Raw genomic sequence first — 19,399 nt, forward strand, 5'->3', positions numbered from 1 at the left:
CTGGTACAAATGCAAGAAACCATCTGAATTGTACAGTATCTTGGTATTTCCTTCCAGGAGTACCAAGTGCTTTGCTCTATAGCCTGCAAGTCAGCATGAACTTGGTCTTAGTTGTCAGCTCAAGATTGTGGATATGCTGGTTTAGATACACTCTCCATGGCTGCACAGCAGTGCAACAGTAATTCAGAGAAGGCAAGGACATGGTAATCCTGACAGCCTTGGGGATCACTGACAAAGTCCCAGAATGGTCAAAATATCTCCTATTTTGTCTTTACACCATTTATACCTCAGTGATTTTTGGATTAAATCCATCAAAGCAGGAGAGTTGTAAAATGACATGACAGTGGAGTTGGGCTCAAATTTGTGGTAACTATTCCACAGGAGAAACAATACTCTAGAATTAATTAAACTTGCTGACTTCAGTGACATTTTATAATGTATCCTTCTAATTATTCTGTATACAACACACTGTGAATTTTGAAGAGCTAGAAATTGAGTCTGGAATACCAAAATATATATAAAGAAAATGCTTTAGTGGTATTTTTCTTCCCAGAAATATGTAACCTCTGTGACTAATGGTTTTATTATATTTTTAGGCTATGTTGATAGTAAGAAAAATGCTTAATGTTGGTTTTAGTACATTAATCTACAGGTGTCCAGCCAAGATTCAGCCTATATGTATTCATGCTTGATTTTGAATAGCATAAATCTAATCCAATCTAATGCTATGTATAAGAGAAATTATATAAATATTGCGTTGCATGTCAAAGGCCTTTCCTTTTGGTACAATAATATCCTTCTGCTGTTACCAGAAGGAGTAGGTGTTATTAACCACCAACAATGTCAATATTTTCCAATATCTTATGTTTAATAAAGGAAGAGAAAAGTTTTCTGGATGTGAACCTGAATTTATGTTTCAGCTACAGTAAATGCTCTTAATAGTGTGATTTTTCTTTATGCTATGCTGTGAAACTTAACTCTGGTTTGCAGAGTTTAAATCTCAGCTCTCTGTATAACCATTGCAGTAGAGGTTGAAGGTGAAGTAATGGTAATATGGTACTTGAAATAGAGTGGTTTTGCTAACAGACCAGTGAACATTGTCTGTTTATACAGAAATAGTGTTTAAACCTCTGCTGGGTTTACTCCATAGCTTGATGAAATAGTTTCTCGCTTGGGTAGGCAGTGTGCCCGTCTGATCTTTAGTCTGGTTGCTGAGGAGAAGATATAACTTTCTGTACTTTTGTACTTTCACTACTTAGAGTATTGCTTTTGACATTGTCTCTGTGATCCAGTGACATGGTGTTAAATGGTACTAAGACCTCGATTCAGTAAGTTGGAAAATAGGATGCTATAATAAACAAGTGAGCTGATTGCCTTGTACTGTAAGAAATACTGAATATGTTTCTTGTGTTGTCATCATGGCTTGTCATGACCTTGCTCTGACACCATGACTCAATGACACAATCTTTTCCCCAGGAGAAGTGGATTATTAACTTCCTGTAGGCCAAACAAACAACTGGAAAAGAAATGGGGTTATTTATTTCATTCTCTTCAATGTGGTTGTTTATTTCATTCTCTTCCTGACACTTCTCTGCCTCCTGACTCTTCCTAGTGCCTGGAGCCCTGCAAAGAGTCCTGGGACCTGAAGAAAAACCATTGCCAAAGCTTCTGTGAGGTACGTCAGCCCAAGGGCACGCTTTCTCGCTTTGTTCTAGCAATCTCTTTAATTTAAATTATTAGCTTCATGGAGCCAGCTGAAAACCATGGGATTTTTACAGCAATCACCTTTGTTTGAAAGGATACACATATAACAATGTATCATATTAATTTTGAATTTAAAAAAATTATATTTTTTCTGACCAAATGATTTATCTCAACTTACACTTTTAAGACTTGGTCCAGTCACACTTACATAGCATCTCTCAGAAGCTATTTCTACCACTTACCCTTCTATCTTTTCTGGCCATGCATAAGAAAGACAATTTTTGTTTAAAAGATAAAATGTCATTGTGTAAAAAATCCTTGTGCAGGGTAGCTAGAACAGATGGCTTTCCTGCATGTGAAAGTCAATCTGATTTTCGAAAAGGATAGTTCTCCAGGAGTAACTGGATTGTGGACTCCAGGTTCATAAGACTGATATCAAAATGCATAATTATTCAGGAACAAATCTTCAGAGAAACTGTTTTTGGATCATGTTTCAGAATAATCTGTGAATAAGCAAACATAAATCAGTTAAACTAGAAAAAAGATGTTGTATTGGATTTGAAACATGGCTCTGTTGAGTTGGTGGAAGTCAGCTGTTACAGTTTTTAAGTGTTTTTTAGTTCAGAATGGAAATATCTCACTAGAAAGTTGCTTTGTTATAACTAAATCAATATAAAGGTAAAAATTTATTCAAGTCTATTAAAGTGAATCATTATGAATGTTTTAATCTTTTCCTATAAAAAAATAGAAATTAATTGATGTACTGATCTCACTGATACACTGATTTGACTCATCTCCTTTTACTGTGGACACTCCTTTTCTGGTATAAGAGCATGTCTTGTGTTTAAATTATTTTAAGCATAATGAAGATGATTAAGAAAAGCTATAATTTCAACTAAAAAGATTTAGATACAACAATGTGTAAGTAGGGATTATGTATGATCTATGTAGTTATATCAAAAGACAAAGTAAAAATTTCTCATGAAAACCAAAACTTGTAAGAGTTTTTCAACCCAGATTATTTGCTAATTCCTCATATACAAAACTCTAGGGTAATGTAATAAAGCAGTTTTAGTGGATCTAATTTATGTTGTTCTTTTATATCAGTTCTCACTCAGACTACATGTTTCCAGATAGGAGTGAAAATATGTATAAAATTGGTTTAAAAGGAAAACATTTGTAGTACACTGTTCTATTGTAGTTAAAAACTGTGAGCATCCTTCTTTGATTAGTGTTTTGTGGTTAAGGCTAAATTTGGAACATCAAAGGCCCATAATGAAGAGCAGCACATTTAGCAGCTAACTGAAAAATGAGCTGTGAAATAGGGTGAGGAGGAGAAGCCTTGAGGACGTATTATGCCTCAGGGAGCTATAACATTTTTAATTAAGTAGCTGCAAATTTGTGATGTTTTAGGATTTGAAATTAGCTTCACACACACAAAAGCCCGGGACCACTTTCCTTTCTCTGAGTCCTGTATACTCCATAGACATTGATTGAGTTAAAGGAGGATGTTTTCCTGTGAGAGAGTTTTCAATCTTTTTGTATTTTGTAAAAAATCTGGAAGCAAGAATTTAGCTTTGTTTCTCAAGGTTCCTGCTTGGTATGTTACTTCTTATCTACCAAATAAGTGTACTGCTGAATGTTAAAGGGAACCTTACATGTGAAGAAGAGAAGTAGACAGTTTATCTGACTCCTTTTTTTCCCCCATAAATTTAGTTTCTGCTGTTTTAGCGTTTTAACTGGCTAGCTATGGGATCAGGTGCATTCCGATGGGTGGAACATCAGGAGTGCATGTCCGAGAATCACTGGGGTCAGTAGGAGATGTAGGGACTGCTTGGTTTTGCAACCTTTAGGCTAATTAAGCCTGTAACCCCCAAATGCAACCTTAAAAGCCAGATTCAAAGATTCTGGACTGCTCTGTAGGAAAAGATTGGAGAGGTAATGTAGTGGCACATTCTTGGACCACAGTGACTTTGGAGAATAAACTGACACATGGACTGTAAAACACCTGGGCCCCCATAACAGCCAAATCTTTCTCATTTTGCCAGAAATATGAGAACAGTAAAACCAAGAAAGTAAAACATTTGAATATGGAAGGAAGTTTCAGAAATTACGTGAATAGTTGGACAGGGAGTGGGTTATAACTCTTGTGTAGTCTTAGGAACCTCTAAATCAGATCTGCCAGGGTGGAAGGTTTTTGGTTATTCTAGGATAGAATAGACAACCCCAATTGTAAGGATAGCCCATCTGCAGTTCCACCAATGACTTTGAGGGAATCACTTTAGCTGGTTTTGCATCAAACTAAAAAAAGAGGAGATGTAATCTCCATGTCACACACAATATTTTCCCCAGGATTCTAGATGCTATTTTACATACGGTTTTAAGTGGACCTTGCAAACCTCTGAGTAGTACACGTTATATAATGTCTATGCATTGAAGCAACCTCTAATATATCTAGGACTAGATTTATCAAAGGAGTAGCATTTACTTTGATCTTTAATCAATATATTTAAGGGTTATTTCAGTTTGTATTTTCTGCTGATCATTTTATCAGAAACTTAGTTCCAGTCCATGAAGAGTTATACAATTACTAATACGCTGGCAAGAGCAAAAAGATGCTGCAAAATCTTCTCTTAGCCAACTTAGTTCAAACAGTATAAGGACACAAGATTTCTCTTATTTATCTGGAGTGGCATTACATCAGATATTGTGGTGAAAGTGTTACAAAATACAGAGGGAGGAATGTGGGGTAGTCCAAAAAAAAAAAAAAGCAGACTGTCTGACCGTTGCTTCCCCTTTGTTTTGGGTATGTATTTAATCTGTCATTGAGCAACTTCGTACCCAGCCAATGTGAGGAAAACAAGGGAAAGCTGGCAGATATAAACAACATTATTTCATTAAATATGGTGGTCTTACTTGAGAGAATTCATCATTCTGTACTTGGAATGCTTTTTTAGAAGTGGCTTAAGTATATAAATCTTCAGGGATAGTCTTGCAAGAGCTGAAAATCTGAATATTCCTTTAGGAGATCTTGGAAAACTTACAACATTTTTTCTTTGGTGTTTTTATATTTCTTTTTTGTTGTTGTTGTTATTCCCATTGAAAACATTATACACTTCTTTTGTTTTTCTTTTAGCCTCTTTTCCCCAAGAAGAATTATGAATGCCTAACTAGCTGTGAATTCCTTAAGTACATCCTGTCTGTGAAGCAAGGGGACTGCCCAGCACCTGAGAAAGCCAGTGGTTTTGCAGCTGCCTGTGTTGAAAGCTGTGAAGCTGATAGTGAATGTTCTGGAGTGAAGAAATGTTGTTCCAATGGATGCGGTCATACGTGCCAAGTTCCAAAGAATCTGTACAAAGGTAGAGATTATTAATATGTACTCAAACTGGGCTAATAACTTCAGGCTGTAACAAAGTCTCCTAGAAAACCAGGACTTTCATTTTCTGAGAGTTTGTATGGTTGGGGAGAAAAAAGAGAGGTGCCTGTAGAGATATGGCCGCACAGTGAAAGGGTGGAAAGCTGGAGAGAAATGCTGCTTAAATTTCTAATTTTTTCCCCTCCTTGTGAAGGCCATGTCAGGAAATCTGTGGAATGTAAACATGGTTATTAAGCAGAAAAAACTTTGCCAATTTAGGTTAAATCTCACTTAATTTGATACAGATGAGAGATAATGCAGCAGAAAAATATTTAATGATATATGGTTCAGGTCCCATTAATCACAAATAACATCTATTATCTAAAAGCCAAGTTGGTGGGACTACCACACAGGAAGTGTGAAATAATCTGGTAAAAAACCAAATCAGCACAGTATATTTTGCATTGATGTTCTTAATGACCTAAGAACAAAATAGTGAAAGATTATAATATCACATATATATATTAACTCATTATTTAAATCTTATTAAATTTTTTCTAATTGATTTTAGTATTGTAAAAAAAAAGGCTTTTTTTTTACATCCTTCAGTGAGAACATATAGGCTAAGAAATGATGTGCTTAGACAAATTCCAGATTTTAATTTATTGTAATTAAAAAAGGCTTTATACATGGAAATATTTGAAAAATGTGCTCCTAACCAGAAAAATAGGCATTTGTGAAAGGCATATTCTTGTTCCACACAGTTGATATGTTTTGTTAGAAATCTATTCTCCTACATCAGTGATAAAAAATAAATATTATTCAGTTATTAATCAGATATCATGGGCTCTCTGTTGGAGCCTAATCAGCAGAACTCTGAACTAAGCTCCAGGCTTAGATCTGAATCCATGCTTATTTCCATCTGTGGATGGAAACATGATAAAATATATGAAGAAGATGGTGATTTTATTTTTAAGATCATTGTTCTAACTGAAATGTTAATGAATCTTTTTCAGTGTCTCTAGTGATGAGAATGTATGTCAGAAATAGTGTGCTTTGACTTTTGAATCCTGTCTTTGAGTGTACGGGGTGGGTCATCAGGAAGCACTGTTATTTACTGACATAAATAGAGAAAATTTGGTCTAGAAGTCATAGAGTTGAATAAGCATAAAACTTATGAAGGTAGTCCTCAAAGTATTTTGAACAGCAGGCAATACTGTGATCCCCATTTCCAGTGCAGAAGGGGAATTCTCTTGTTTCCAAAATACTTTAGAGCAGGCCCTTTAAAACTGTAAGGAATTAGTACACCCTAAAATACAGCACCTTTCAAAATGAAAGTTATTAAAATGGATCACTTATTTATTTCTTTTGTCTTGTTGAGAGAAATGACCAGAGTCATAAACAGGCATTCATGTTTTATATGTAATGATTTACATGATCAAGCTCCATACCACAACTACAAAGCATTACAGTAAATGTAACAGCTGTAAAAAGTAAAAACAAAACAAAACAAACAAATGAAAGAAGTTTACATGCTTCTGGAGCTGGCACAGAATATGACAGGATATGATACATTTTGTAACTGCACACTGGAAGGTTTACTACTGTTCAGCCTGATTATGTAGGAGCAGAATTAACCTTCCCTATCATCTTATCACTGATCTGCAGGAGGTGCTTGCTTGTAAGAGCGTATATGTCTTGCAGAGGAAGGGCAAGCTCAATACCCTACTGCCTTCTCAGCTGATGAATTCAGCTAATTAGCCTCTTCAACCTGTCTTTCTGCAACAAAAGACAAATAGACGCGGAGCAGGCTTGCTATTCATTTCCTCCAGGGGTAAATGACCTTCCTGTCACTAAGAACAAACTGCAAGCACGACTGAGATCTAGTGAATAAGTTTAGTACTTATCCTTATCATTTTGACAGCACTCACAGCTTGAAAATGAACTCAGATTGAATCTAAGAGTCTACAGAAATTCCTATAGTTTTACTGTTGATCAAGTTCTGGAGATTAGTTGCAACAGCAGATATAAAATTCCCATCTGATTTGCTGGATTAACAAACTGAATTTGCCCTCTAGTACTGAGTGCTAAAGCCCAATCCTAAAAGAATATTAATGTAAGTATGCTGCCACCAAGGACATATATTTCAAATGTTGTTGGATTAACATAACCAGTTCATTATCACTGTACTTTTTCATCTCTGTTGGAAGTATTACTAATTGTTTGCAGAGTCTTCATATATTTATGTTGTTTTATTGAAGATGTCAGATGTTGTCTCCTGCTTTTTCTTATTGGCCTCATCCACCTTCTTTACACCATCTCAATTAGTGAAGAAACACTTCTGGAAGTGTCCCTTCTCCATTGCCTACCTAATTTGTTTTCTATATTGACATAATGATATTATAAATAACAGTAATTGTCTAAAGTAGATTTGGTACTTTAGAGGGGGGCAATAAATCTGCTTAGAAATAAACCAGTTTAAAAATGCAGAAGAAAAACAAAGGAAGAGAAAGGAATAAAAAATGTGTGACCAGGTTCACTTTGTCTGATGTGCACGTATGCATCCCCAGCTAAGGACAAGGACATGTATCTTTTTCTACACTGAGCTGGTGGCAGCTGAAAAAGTTACCTATCACCTTTTTCCTGTTTCAGAAGTAGTGGTCCCTCAGATGTGATGATGCACCTACTTCATGCTGTCTAAACCTGCCTAACTATTTTTCTCTGAAATGTGTAAGGGAGCAATCCATACAGCAGAACAAACTGCAGATCTATGTAAAAAAGGTAAACTGTGACATTTAAAGGGCTTGATGGTGCCAGATGGTCACCCACAGTTTAATGACTCTTTTCGTGCTTAAAGAAAAATAGTTTTCTATTAAAAACATAGTGCACAATTTTAAAAGTGTCCATTTCTGAGTGGTTGAACAATTGTGTTTACAATTGTATTGATCCCATTTACCCTTTACTGTCCGAAAGCCTTCCATGGGAACTCTTTGAATTCTTGGAGATCAGCATTTAAGACAGGACATTTGTGATGGACCATTGTGCACTTACTTTTCATGACACAGAGATGCATGTACTGTTTGAAAGACACCTTTAGAAACATTTTTCCTGGACTCTGTTATTGCACATATACAGCAATCAGTGATTTGAATTCTTTGGTTGAGCACAGCAGACTTCAGAGGACTAATTTGTTCCAGCGTGAAGAAAGAGCTGACCATTTACATAATAAAAAGCACATTGAAGAGTAATTGGATCTTCACATCTGGATATTAAATTGATGGTGCTGGTTCTACAAAAGTATTTTAAAATGCACTTGTGCTGTGCTCTCATTGTTTGTGCTGCCGCGCTCCATCTGCACACAATTACGTAACACCGGAGAGGCTGAGATACTTGCAATCAAGTGAATCCAACTGCCCCTAATGCAAAGCAGATGGAAGTTTTCTTAACATGCATATTGTAGGATTATTGTGTATAATAATTAAAGAAGGATTTTCAAATATGGAAATCTAAACTGACATGTTTGGTGAGGTTCATTATATTACACTAAGACTGCAGGGTGTTGAAGAATATCCAGGTTCTAAACTGCTGTAATTGCTAGATTTATTTACAGGATTGTCTTCAGGTTGATTTAGGTTTCTTCAAGATCTACAAGATCACTTTTCATTTACTTGTAGCTACTTGTATACTTGGATTTTTTGAGAAGACCTCTTAAAATATAAAACCAGTTTGTTTACCTGAGGAAATCTTGGTGCTCAGTCATCTGTGGCAGACTGAGTAGGAAGTGATTTATCAAACCAATACATATAGCTGGACTTATGTGGGCAAAATTTTGAAACAGCAAAATTAAATTAGGTGCGTACAATAACTTGCAAAGAAGGTTTATATGTCAACGTAGAAATCTTATTTGTGACATATCCTAAAGTGACAAAATGCTGCACATTCAAATATATGTGTTCCTAAAGTCTGTCTAGAGAAATGTATCTGACAACATATGGATTTGTTGATTTAATCAAAAGATGCTGAACTTGAACAGTTGTTTTTTCCTTCAAGCTACTGCAGGTGTTTTCAAAAAGGCAATATTACCAGCAGTATAAACAACAGAAATAACAATTCTTTGGTGTCACTGTGTAAGTGAGAAATACAGTAATATTTTAGAAAGACATCTCTGTCTCTGAAACGCAACAATTTGACAATATACATTAGATATAACATATCTATTCCAAGATGTCTTGGAATTACCTTTCCTAGATCATTAGGGGAGTGGAGAGTGGAGAATGACACATCATACAATATAGCTGCATGTGAGTCAAAAAGATCATGCTACCATGGAGAAACAAACAGCATTTTTAAGTATATCAGACTAATGTAAAATGTGTGAAATAATCATGCTTCACTAGTTTACACTATTAAGAACTTAGACACAGTCTGCATGCAGTTTTAGGCTTGACTCTGGAGAAGGGTGTTGGCCAACTGAAGAGTCTCCAGAGAGAACTGCAAGAGTGAACAAAGGTCTAGAAACACAGAGAGGAGATGGAATGCTCTGTGGTTATTAGACTGAAGAAGAAAACATTCTGAAGCATGATAATAGTCTTGCGGTACATAAGAAGCTTCTCCACAGATAAAAGAAAGAATCTGTTCCCTATGATCCATGAACATCTTGGACCAGTATCAAGTTTAAGATGCAGCTGAAGAGACTAAACAAAGTAGTGAGAAAGTTTTCTTGTAGTAAGGATAGAAAAGTAGTGAAACAGATTACTGTGTGATGCTGTGGAAATTTTTTCAGTAGATGTGTTTAGGGATAAATTAGGTGAAAAACTGAGCAACAGGTACAGCTGATTCTGCTTGGGATCAGAGGGATCTTTCTCCAGGTTATCAAAACTTATTTGGGAAATCTTTTCTGTAAGATCAGTTTTAGCTTACAACTTTCAGATCCTTTAGTTTTTTAATTAAATAAAGAAATAATTTTGAAGATTTTTTAAAAACAAGTTTTAATGTTTGCAGAGATAGGTTAGCTATGAACATTTCTGAAATTCCATGCTTATAATTCTCCTCTTTTGCCTTCTCACCGACCAATGATCTTTTTTTTTAATTATTCTTTTATACAGCTTGTCTACAAGTGGCCTAATTGCATCTTGTAAATTACTCATATATTTTTGTCTGTACATTCCTACTACAGGTGTTCCACTGAAACCCCGGAAAGAGTTAAAGTTCATAGAACATCAGTCTGGAGACCTGGAAGTGAAGTGGTCTTCAAAATTCAATATTTCCATTGAGCCTGTGATTTATGTTGTTCAGAGGAGGTGGAATCAAGGAATCCATCCAAGTGAGGATGATGCTACTAACTGGCAAACTGTGGCACAGGTTAGTTCTTTGCAAGCGATATGGATCCCTGGCTTCCAGACCATGATCTAAAGGTCCTCTTCAGGTTGGAGAAGAGATAGGTCACTTACAGGTGGGGAGGCTTATGCTCAAAATACCCCAAGGTTTATGTTTTCAAAATAAGTTTATTTTGTGGGTTTACTCTCTATAAATAAAAATCTATAGAACTAGCCAGAGGCTTGATTTTCACGAGACCAGTGGGTAGCACTTTCTTGCAAGCACATAGTTGTGATCTATTCAGATGAGAATTCCAAAGTCTCTGAAAGTCACAAGTCTCTTGAAAAATGTATAATTAGAGACCAAAATCCACTGGAGGAAGCACATAAGAGGCAGAGTCTTTTGCAGTCAGTGGAACTCGTTGCATAGTGTCCAAGACGTGACTTGGGTCTTGTCAAACCACGAGAAATACAACTGATGAAAAGGCCATTGATTTCTTTTTTTTAATAAAACAGAGAGTGAAAAAAAAAGACTTAAAACCTTTTTTCTTTTTAAAGTTGTTTTTTTCAGATGTGACCCCCCCAGTTCGGCAAATTCTATGATATCATGCTCTTATCACTCAGAGCAATCCAGACTGAAAATGTAAGATTCATGAGCAAATGTTTCTTAATGAGAAGCAGCCAACAGAGCATAAATTTTCACTTAGTTCTTTCCCAGTTTCAATCTGTTTTTTAACATGCTGACAGTCCACCTGGATGGCAGAATTCCAGTCGTTTATCTTACTGCTTCACCCTCATCCCTCTTGACAAGAAAAGTAAAATGCTGATTTTGAAAGGATCTGCAAAATGTCATTATAGCTAGGAAAAAAAGGGGAGACAATAAGTAGAACCATCCACAAAATAAAGTAAAGGATTTAAATTCTGTGACAATTTGTGCTCTTTCTCAATTCAGATTGTGTAGGAAAATGCTGTTTTAATAACATAAAGCTTGGGAGACTGAACACTCAGAAGTAAATTTCTTAGCTTCAGTATGGTGCTACAGGGAGCTGGCACCATGTTGGAGTCTTGCTCAGAAAAAGTCACCTGCAGCAGAGCCTGACATGAAACTGTGCTTGTGCAAGCCCAAGGGAACATGCACATCTCCAAACCTGATAAAGTCACAGTGACTTATTATCTCTCAGCTGAGGTACAGGTCTTGAACCTGCATTCTCCCTATCCAGCAAACAACCTCCTGCCTTGGCTACAAGGAAAATACCAGGTAGCAAAAATTAGCCAGATCTGAATTACTCCTCACTGTTGCCATGCTGTGTATGTGCTACAAGCAGCACACTGCCGTGCTTTTTCTCATCCCAGAAACAGACCTCATGCACATTTCTGGAAGCATGCACCATACATACTCCACAGCAGTGAAACATATACAAATATATATATCTACAGGAGAGAGTGTTTCGGAAACGTGTTCCTGTGCAAGAACAGTAAGAACCCTGGCAGCTGCCTTTCCTGGGGGTCTGTTAAATGTAGTCAGAAGGGTCTGAGTTAATCGCTGTGGCAGGAGAAACCTCCTCCAACTGGCATCTTTCTGACAACTTCACTGTCCCATCTGCATCAGAAGAGACAAGAATTTGGTTGTGTGATGGACCCCACCGGGGTTGTCAGTTCAAAACATACTTCAGGGATGCCTGACTGGCTTTGTGGACTGTGTATACCTTCTGGGACATGCAGGCTGGTCACCCTTGAGGGGTGCTAGTAATCAGAATGTCTATCGAGTAGTGTACCTCCATGGTGTTTAGACAGTAGTTTTAGCCATCCCACCAGGCAATAAAATTTGTGTGGCTGCTTGCAATGCAATTTATTTTGCAATATCAGCAACAAGGATGGATATCCAGATTGACTAAAGTGACAGCCTCCAGGCTTTTCTTGTCTGCATAACTGAGATATTTTCTTGTATGATTCCTCAGCGTTGGGACATGAGTCCTTAATTATAGGCAAAGGCTTAGAAGAGCTCAGACATTCAGCTGAGAACTCCTAGAGTATATCAGTCCAGGGGAGATGATGCTGGCTCTTGCATTACTCCTCAGCTTAAGCTAGAGACCATGTAAAAGCAAAGATCAAAAAGGCTGTGGGTGAGGATCTGAATTTCTCTATGCCTATCCCCATATGTAGTGTAATTATGCAGTTATTGTTTGCATCTTCTTATAAGAAATTTCATAATGTTTTATCAGAGTTTCTTATCCAATATTTTATTTTTATCGTCTTTTCAAGAAGAAATTGGGTTATAATTTTCAATAACTTTAATGTGTATACTTTTTTAAAAAAACTTACTGTTTTCTATTGCCTTTACAAGAGCTAATTTGCAAGTAATTTCTCATATCTCACATAAATTTTTACTTGATATTGAAAAAATAATTTTGAAAAAGTTTATTTCCTTTGTGTTGTGTCATCAGGTCTTTTTTTATGTTTTCTTTTTAAGGAAGAAGTCTCAATCTATTATTTCACTATTTTATTCTCCAATTACATAAAGAAAGCAAACACATTGAAAACAATTTAAATTATTTTTCACTTCATGAAGAAGGAATTTTTTTAACTTTAGTATTGGAACACACATTTTTTGGAAAACTTGATGTAATTAACCATTTGACTAATTTCCATTGGTTAATATAAAAACTGTGGGAACCAAGATGCTAATTAGGTTAGTTGGCTGGGATGTAGAGTGTCCTAAGTTTTATGCCAAGTTCCTTACACCACTGTGTTTTAAGATTTAACCATCTGAGCAGGAACTGCTGCAGTATCCTATGAGAATACTATATGTCTTGTCAACAAACTTATTGTTCTGTTTGATGCTAATACATTCTAAAAATAGTAGTATTACTGTTTACATTGGAAATTCAGGTGTTAATCATATTAATGTAATTAATTAAGTTAATTCAAATATGCCAAGTAAGTTATTTTCAGAACACATCTGTGTTGTGTGAATGCATGTCAAATATATGTATAAATATGGACAGACAATAGTGAAATAAACTTATTAGTTTATTCTGGTTTTTAAAAAAATAAGGGGCAGTATTTACTTGATAGCTTGATTGTGACAGACCTTAGTACTTCACCTTGGAAGTGTCTAAATTCTGTGGACAACTAATCTTTTTTTTCTGAGACACCTAAAGGTCAGGTTCTGAGGATCAGAAGAGGGTTCTCAGCCCTTGACAGTAAGATATCTCTGCTGGAACTAACTACTAGTACTAGAGGTTTCTTTCTCCATCCCCCAGAAAGGGCTTGCTTTGGTAAGCATTCTTAGAATTCTCACCCTGTGTGGGATTGCATTCACATGAAATAGGGGAGATCTTCTGTCCTTTAATAGAACAGTGGATACAGCACTGTCAGTTTGCTTTTGTATCAGAGGAAACATAAACTCAGCTTTTATGATACCCTGGATGGTATCCCTTCACTCTCTGAAAAGCAAATTCTTTTATCGCTGTGCATTGTTTCCAAAGGTGTAGAGCTGTAAAATCAGCAGGGTAAGGCTGTATTCTCCTATTTCTATTAAATCTTTGTACTACAGAAAGGAGTCTAGGATTGATAGCGTGAAAGAAAGGGAATGAACACAGTGAAACAGTCCACTGATTACTGTAATCCTTGGATAGAGGAGAGTCCTCTTTACAAATCTTTGCCACGAAGATCTTCTTGCACCATTTTTTTTCATATAAAAGATAGAAAAAAATGCCGTAGAGTGATGGCAGAAGAATCCCACCTGAATGGCCAAATTGCTATGCTGCTGGGTCGTATATTTTCTTTCTTCTCCCTCCCAATCCTAACTAATCCCACCTTTCCCTTTCAAGAATTTGTAACTTTCAGCCTTTCTTTCTCCAAGGAACAGTTCTGCCTATGAGTGTAGAACATGTTGTAATGTTAAATAAGATGCAACATCCAAGATGATAGGGAATATTTTCTCCCAACCTCTCATACAAAGGTTGGGATTGAAGATAGGTCATCCATGCTCTGGGCAAGTACTTTAATCATTAGTCAGTTGTATAAGCAGCAGAGGGATATTTCTGTAAGCATTCTGAAGAAAATAGCAGACAATTACCTTTTGAAGGATAGAATGAGGAGGCTACTTTCAAGGGAGGGCTCAGGGTTTAAACAGATAAGGGCTTCTGGGAGAGGAGAATTCTCAGTACTTCCTAAATGGAACAACTCTGGAAGTCTCAGCCAAATTCTCACCTGAAAGCCCAGCAACTTTCTTCTTTCTGGCCCCTGGAGGTGGCCGATTGTCCTTTGAACCTAAGATGCACTCTTGAGAAGGAGTGTCAAGATATTATCTGTATTCTCCACATTACATGCTGTTCTAGTTGTATCTTTATGCAATTAATGGGCATTTTCCCTTGTCTTCATTAACTTTGAGTGGTACTGAAGTTGGACATATTGGCCAGTTATTATCTGAGGACTCATTCATTATTTTGTTCCAAATGAAACGCGTACTAGGATTTGAACTTGCCTTCCTTTCGTTTGTCTTTTAAGTAAACAGCTAATGCATAGCCAAAATAAGTAGTAATTGTGATCCTGAAATGATACGAGTGGTAATCTTTGATGTATTTTTGGTTTTTTTTTTTTTAATGATTCTTAAAAAAATATTCTAACCTTCTAAAAATTCAATAAAACTTTTGTTTTATTTATTTTCTCTCATATTCAGGTAGAATTTCAAGCGTGTGATGAAATTCAACCATTAGTTATTTAGTACCACTCAGTATACCATTTAATGGGCTTACGTTAATATGACAGATATTAAAAAGACTCTGAATATTATGATCCCAGCTCCAAACATACTTAAGTAGTGAGAACTAACTACACAAAAGCAATTAAACAAACAAACAAAAAATTAGATTTACAATGAAGGTAGTCTAAGATATCTCATTAGTACTTAGTTCTTTCTTAAAATGCATTAATTCTTTGTAAAGGTTGCTTAGAGGTGCCCAAGTAGTTTGTAACGTGGGAGTTACAGATACACCTCCTGCATGCCATTGAGCTTGGCAGGAGTTTTGCCAACAAAATGAGTTATGAAAGTAATAGGCCCAAGGCATGTTCATAAATTAAAATAATTTTGGTGTTATGAGTTGACAGATAATTTGATTTTATAGCACTTCAAGGTTGCCGCAGAAAACTGACGCAACAAAATTCTTTATTTTAGTCAGCACAATAGCTGAACTTATGCCAATGACAAACAAATTCCTTAGCTGAGAAATTTGTCTATTCAGATTATGCTTGCCTTGTAATGAAGTTCAGCAAATCTGTTTTTAAAAGCCCAGAGTATTGTAATTAGTTATTTACAATTAGGTATTGGTCCTGTTTTCAGTTGCAGCAGTAGCCTGAATATATCCTTGGATTTTTTTTTCTGTTAATAATGATAGTTTATATTCAGTTCACTGTTGTGTCTTACATGCAAGTTCTAGAGTATGTGGGCCTGCATGTTGGAAAAGATAACACATTTGAGCACTCCATAAAATAAAAATAATAGCAGAAGTTGTTTCAGGTAGGCGTTTTCTTCACTTGGGAAACCCTTGATTGGATGATATAATTCACTCTACAAGTAACATAAAAGCTGAAAAAAAGGAAAGAAAATGAGGCAGACAATGAAAGCTTCAGAGCTGTTACCCCTGCTTACTCTAAAAAACCCAAATACAGCAGTCTGAATGGAGAAGGGTTCTAAGTAGCAGCAATATGTGATGGGCCCAGAGTCTGCAACACTTACCAGTCTGAGAGCAGTTAACAGTGTGGTTTAGAAAGGCTCTTCTTCCTTTATATGCACACACAAACATTCGCTAAATTTTCTGTTTGTTACCAAATGAAGACACTAAAAGCAGGATAACAACTACAAATTTTATTTGTCAGATCTTTAAAAACACTATTGCTGGAGAGCTGAAGCAACTTTCTCAGTTTCTGGCTATCTGAGTTATGTCAACAGCTGCTGCTTTCTTACACAGATTGTAAAGGGAGTAAAAAGCAGAAATTATGCTGTGTCTTTTTTGGGAACTACTTGGCAACATTGCAAGTAACATTGAATCCTATACAGGGAAGGTGACTGCTTGAAGGTGTAGAAAACAGAGACTGTAAAAATAAATTGATGGAACTACATTTTCAATGAGCTTGCATGTTTGGTCAGTAATGGTAATTAGTAATGATTGTATAGTATATTTAGACATATACATGACATCTGGTTAAGGTTCATGTGTTATTTTGATTAAAGAATTAAAACAAAATGCAATAAATATGATATTATAAAGTAAATTGAAAACTGGATAATGGGGAGGTAATTGCAAAAGTAAAATCCACAAGTGGATGTGTTTCTGATGTGTTCTACGAAGATGCTACATCTTCTGTATTTGGCAGTGATTCAGTGGTTACCAGGAGACTGTGGCAGTTCTGGTATTTGTACCTTAGGAAAAAAAAACCACTGGAGAAGATAGCTCTTCAAAAGTTTTGTGGGGAAAAAACATAGAGGAGAGCAGGGTTCAGAATAAGAAAGAATAAAGCACCTCCTACTAAAAGGGTTCAGAGTGCATCTGTGCTTGTGCCATATTTCAGCAGTTAAGGCTCTCCCCACAGAATCTGGCAATTGAACTCATGACACTGGCATTCTCAGTGGGTGTTGCTGGAGAAAAGGTCACCTCCTATGACCTGAGAAAAATCTGCAGGGAACAGTTAAGGGTGTGAGTGTCTTTTTGACGTAAGTGTCAAAGATCTGAAGAAGGCTTACATCCATTACCTGAGAGTGTTGTGTTTCCTATGAACTAGAAAAAGTGGCCTCTCACGTTGCTGGGTTTCATTAAGCAATTTTGGACCCCTTATTCTCTGTGAGTTGAGAATTGGAGAAATCATTCCTGTGACCTCAGACAATGAGTTCCCTGAAATGTCAACACCTGAACAGCTAGGCCCTAAACACTGGTGAAGGTTGTGATAACTGGAAAACAAATTTTGTGAATTTAACACTTCACTGGTTTTCTAAAGGATACTTTTTCCAGAAGGGATCTACAATGCACTGCAAAATTGGATAGTTATATCATTTTACTCACAGCTGCAAATGCTTTGCAGTGCAGAATGATGGTCAAAGTCAGGTGACGTGGTTGCATAGAGCTTGTGAACTAACTGTTGTTGCACAAGAGATGATATCCATGTCAGAACAACAAGTGTAAGTGTGACATTTTCCCCACCAGACTACGGACGAGCGGGTTTGGCTGCCGGACATCCGAGCAAGCAGGTGGTACCAGTTCCGCGTGGCAGCTGTGAACGTGCACGGGACGAGAGGCTTCACAGCACCCAGCAAGCACTTCCGATCCTCAAAAGGTTAGTTTTTGCTCACTGTGTCTGGTACTCACCTTCCTCTCACTCACACCTGGAGCACAACCTGATTTGCCCACTTTCGTGGCAGAAGTTTTTTAACAGATGGGTTTTTGGGTACTTCTGCCACAGACTTTAGAAATGATGTGAGATTTGTTTGGAGTTGGCAAAGGAATTAAAGGTTAAAGATGTCATTATTCTTTTATCAGTAAGAGGTCTCCACGAATAAACCTCCTTTTAAACAAACATTTTCTACATGATTGGTGTCAAACACTATAACCCTGACCATGAAATATGAAGGAACTGGGGTTTCAGTGTGTTATTCCGAGAGGTTTGTAATATTTTTTTCCTTTTTGTTAGAATAAATATGTTGCTGCCATATGTTTAGTACAACACTGAAATATTTTGTTGCCTGTATCTAAATAATTGTAGCAGCATTGTTTTGATGGAACTGTGGACCCTCTTAAGATATTTTTCCCCTTGCTAGCACTAATTATAAGTGCTTAAGAATAAAAAAGGGTATAAATGGGAAGTAGCATGTTTCTGTTCATTAGAAAGGCATGCCTGATGGTCCACAAAGTATTGTAGAAAGTTTTGTTGAGATTTCTGGTTTTGCAATGGTTTGGGTAATAAAATAACTTTGAAAATTATTTCTGTACCAGTAAATGGTACTTGAGAGATGGAGGAGATAGAAACAGTTCTCCCATCCCGTGAAGTTCCTGGCATTGTCCCTGGTGTGCCTTTGACCCACACGAAGCAAAGTTTTCCTGGATGACTCTCAGGCATAGTATACGGGTTACCACATACCAGAAGCTATTCTGAATAGGCAGATGGTCTGGATGTGGTCACCTTCTTTTAAAGACAGTCGATAATGGGGTCATAGCCAGACCATGTTAGTTGACTTCAGTGCCAAAAAACAAGATCCAGCACTTTTCACTCTACTAATAGAGGCAGCTTCTAATAGAAACGCTTGTAGTTGTTTTAGTAGTGTTAGAATCTTTATGCTGGTATAACTCACCGTACTTCAAGGAATGCAATTCCTCCTCTTTCTGCAGACAGAATTATCTTGCAGTACAGATAGCTGCCATCTGTGGGTTCCAAACTTTTAGCTTGCAGTTTGGCCAGACTGACTGCTTGCAGTCAGTCCTAGAAAAAAATCTTACTGGAGGTGCATCTATAGAGGCATGCAAGTACTTTTGCTGGTATGGATGGTTTAATCACTTACTGAATATGTTAGACTTAATAACTTTTTGGTGCTATATCCATATTTGTGGTCAGAAGGTTGGCTGACATAGCTATCCCGTTACTGCTGTGACCACAAACCTTTTCATGTATAAAAGAAGTATTATTTTAAGAATTTATTATACTTAAGTAACATACCATTTCAGTCACATCAAAAATATACTTCCTTTGAGCTGTGTTGAGCTTATTGTAAGGACCCTTCAGCTGCAGTACCTTTCTCTTTTCTTTATGAACAGTTCTTCAGCAGATACAGCAGTTTGTTGCTGAATCAGTCACCAACTTCCTTTTAAACTGAGATCATTGTCAGTTGTGTACTGTGTAAATATTTTCTGACTATTCTGCTTGGAACCACTATCACTTCAGTTACATAAAGGTAACTGAATGATAACAAAAACGTTTTGGCTTGATTGTGACATTTTCAGGCAGGATTTTTATTACTTTCCAAAAAATTTACCCC

General features: G+C 36.6%; 1 protein-coding gene across 1 annotated transcript in view; it reads left to right on the forward strand.

Moving 5' to 3' along the window:
* Positions 1-19,399, forward strand: part of ANOS1 (anosmin 1) — a 134,784-nt gene that overhangs the window by 70,565 nt on the left and 44,820 nt on the right. Inside the window, exons 5-8 of the mRNA XM_029964758.1 lie at positions 1,613-1,675; positions 4,841-5,063; positions 10,236-10,420; positions 17,577-17,706. Coding sequence (XP_029820618.1) covers positions 1,613-1,675; positions 4,841-5,063; positions 10,236-10,420; positions 17,577-17,706 — 601 coding nt within the window. The remainder of the gene's footprint in view (positions 1-1,612; positions 1,676-4,840; positions 5,064-10,235; positions 10,421-17,576; positions 17,707-19,399) is intronic.

This window comes from Manacus vitellinus, unplaced genomic scaffold, assembly GCF_001715985.3.
Source record: "Manacus vitellinus isolate BGI_N305 unplaced genomic scaffold, ASM171598v3 scaffold_7_pilon, whole genome shotgun sequence".
In the NCBI taxonomy this organism is placed as follows: Eukaryota; Metazoa; Chordata; class Aves; order Passeriformes; family Pipridae; genus Manacus; species Manacus vitellinus.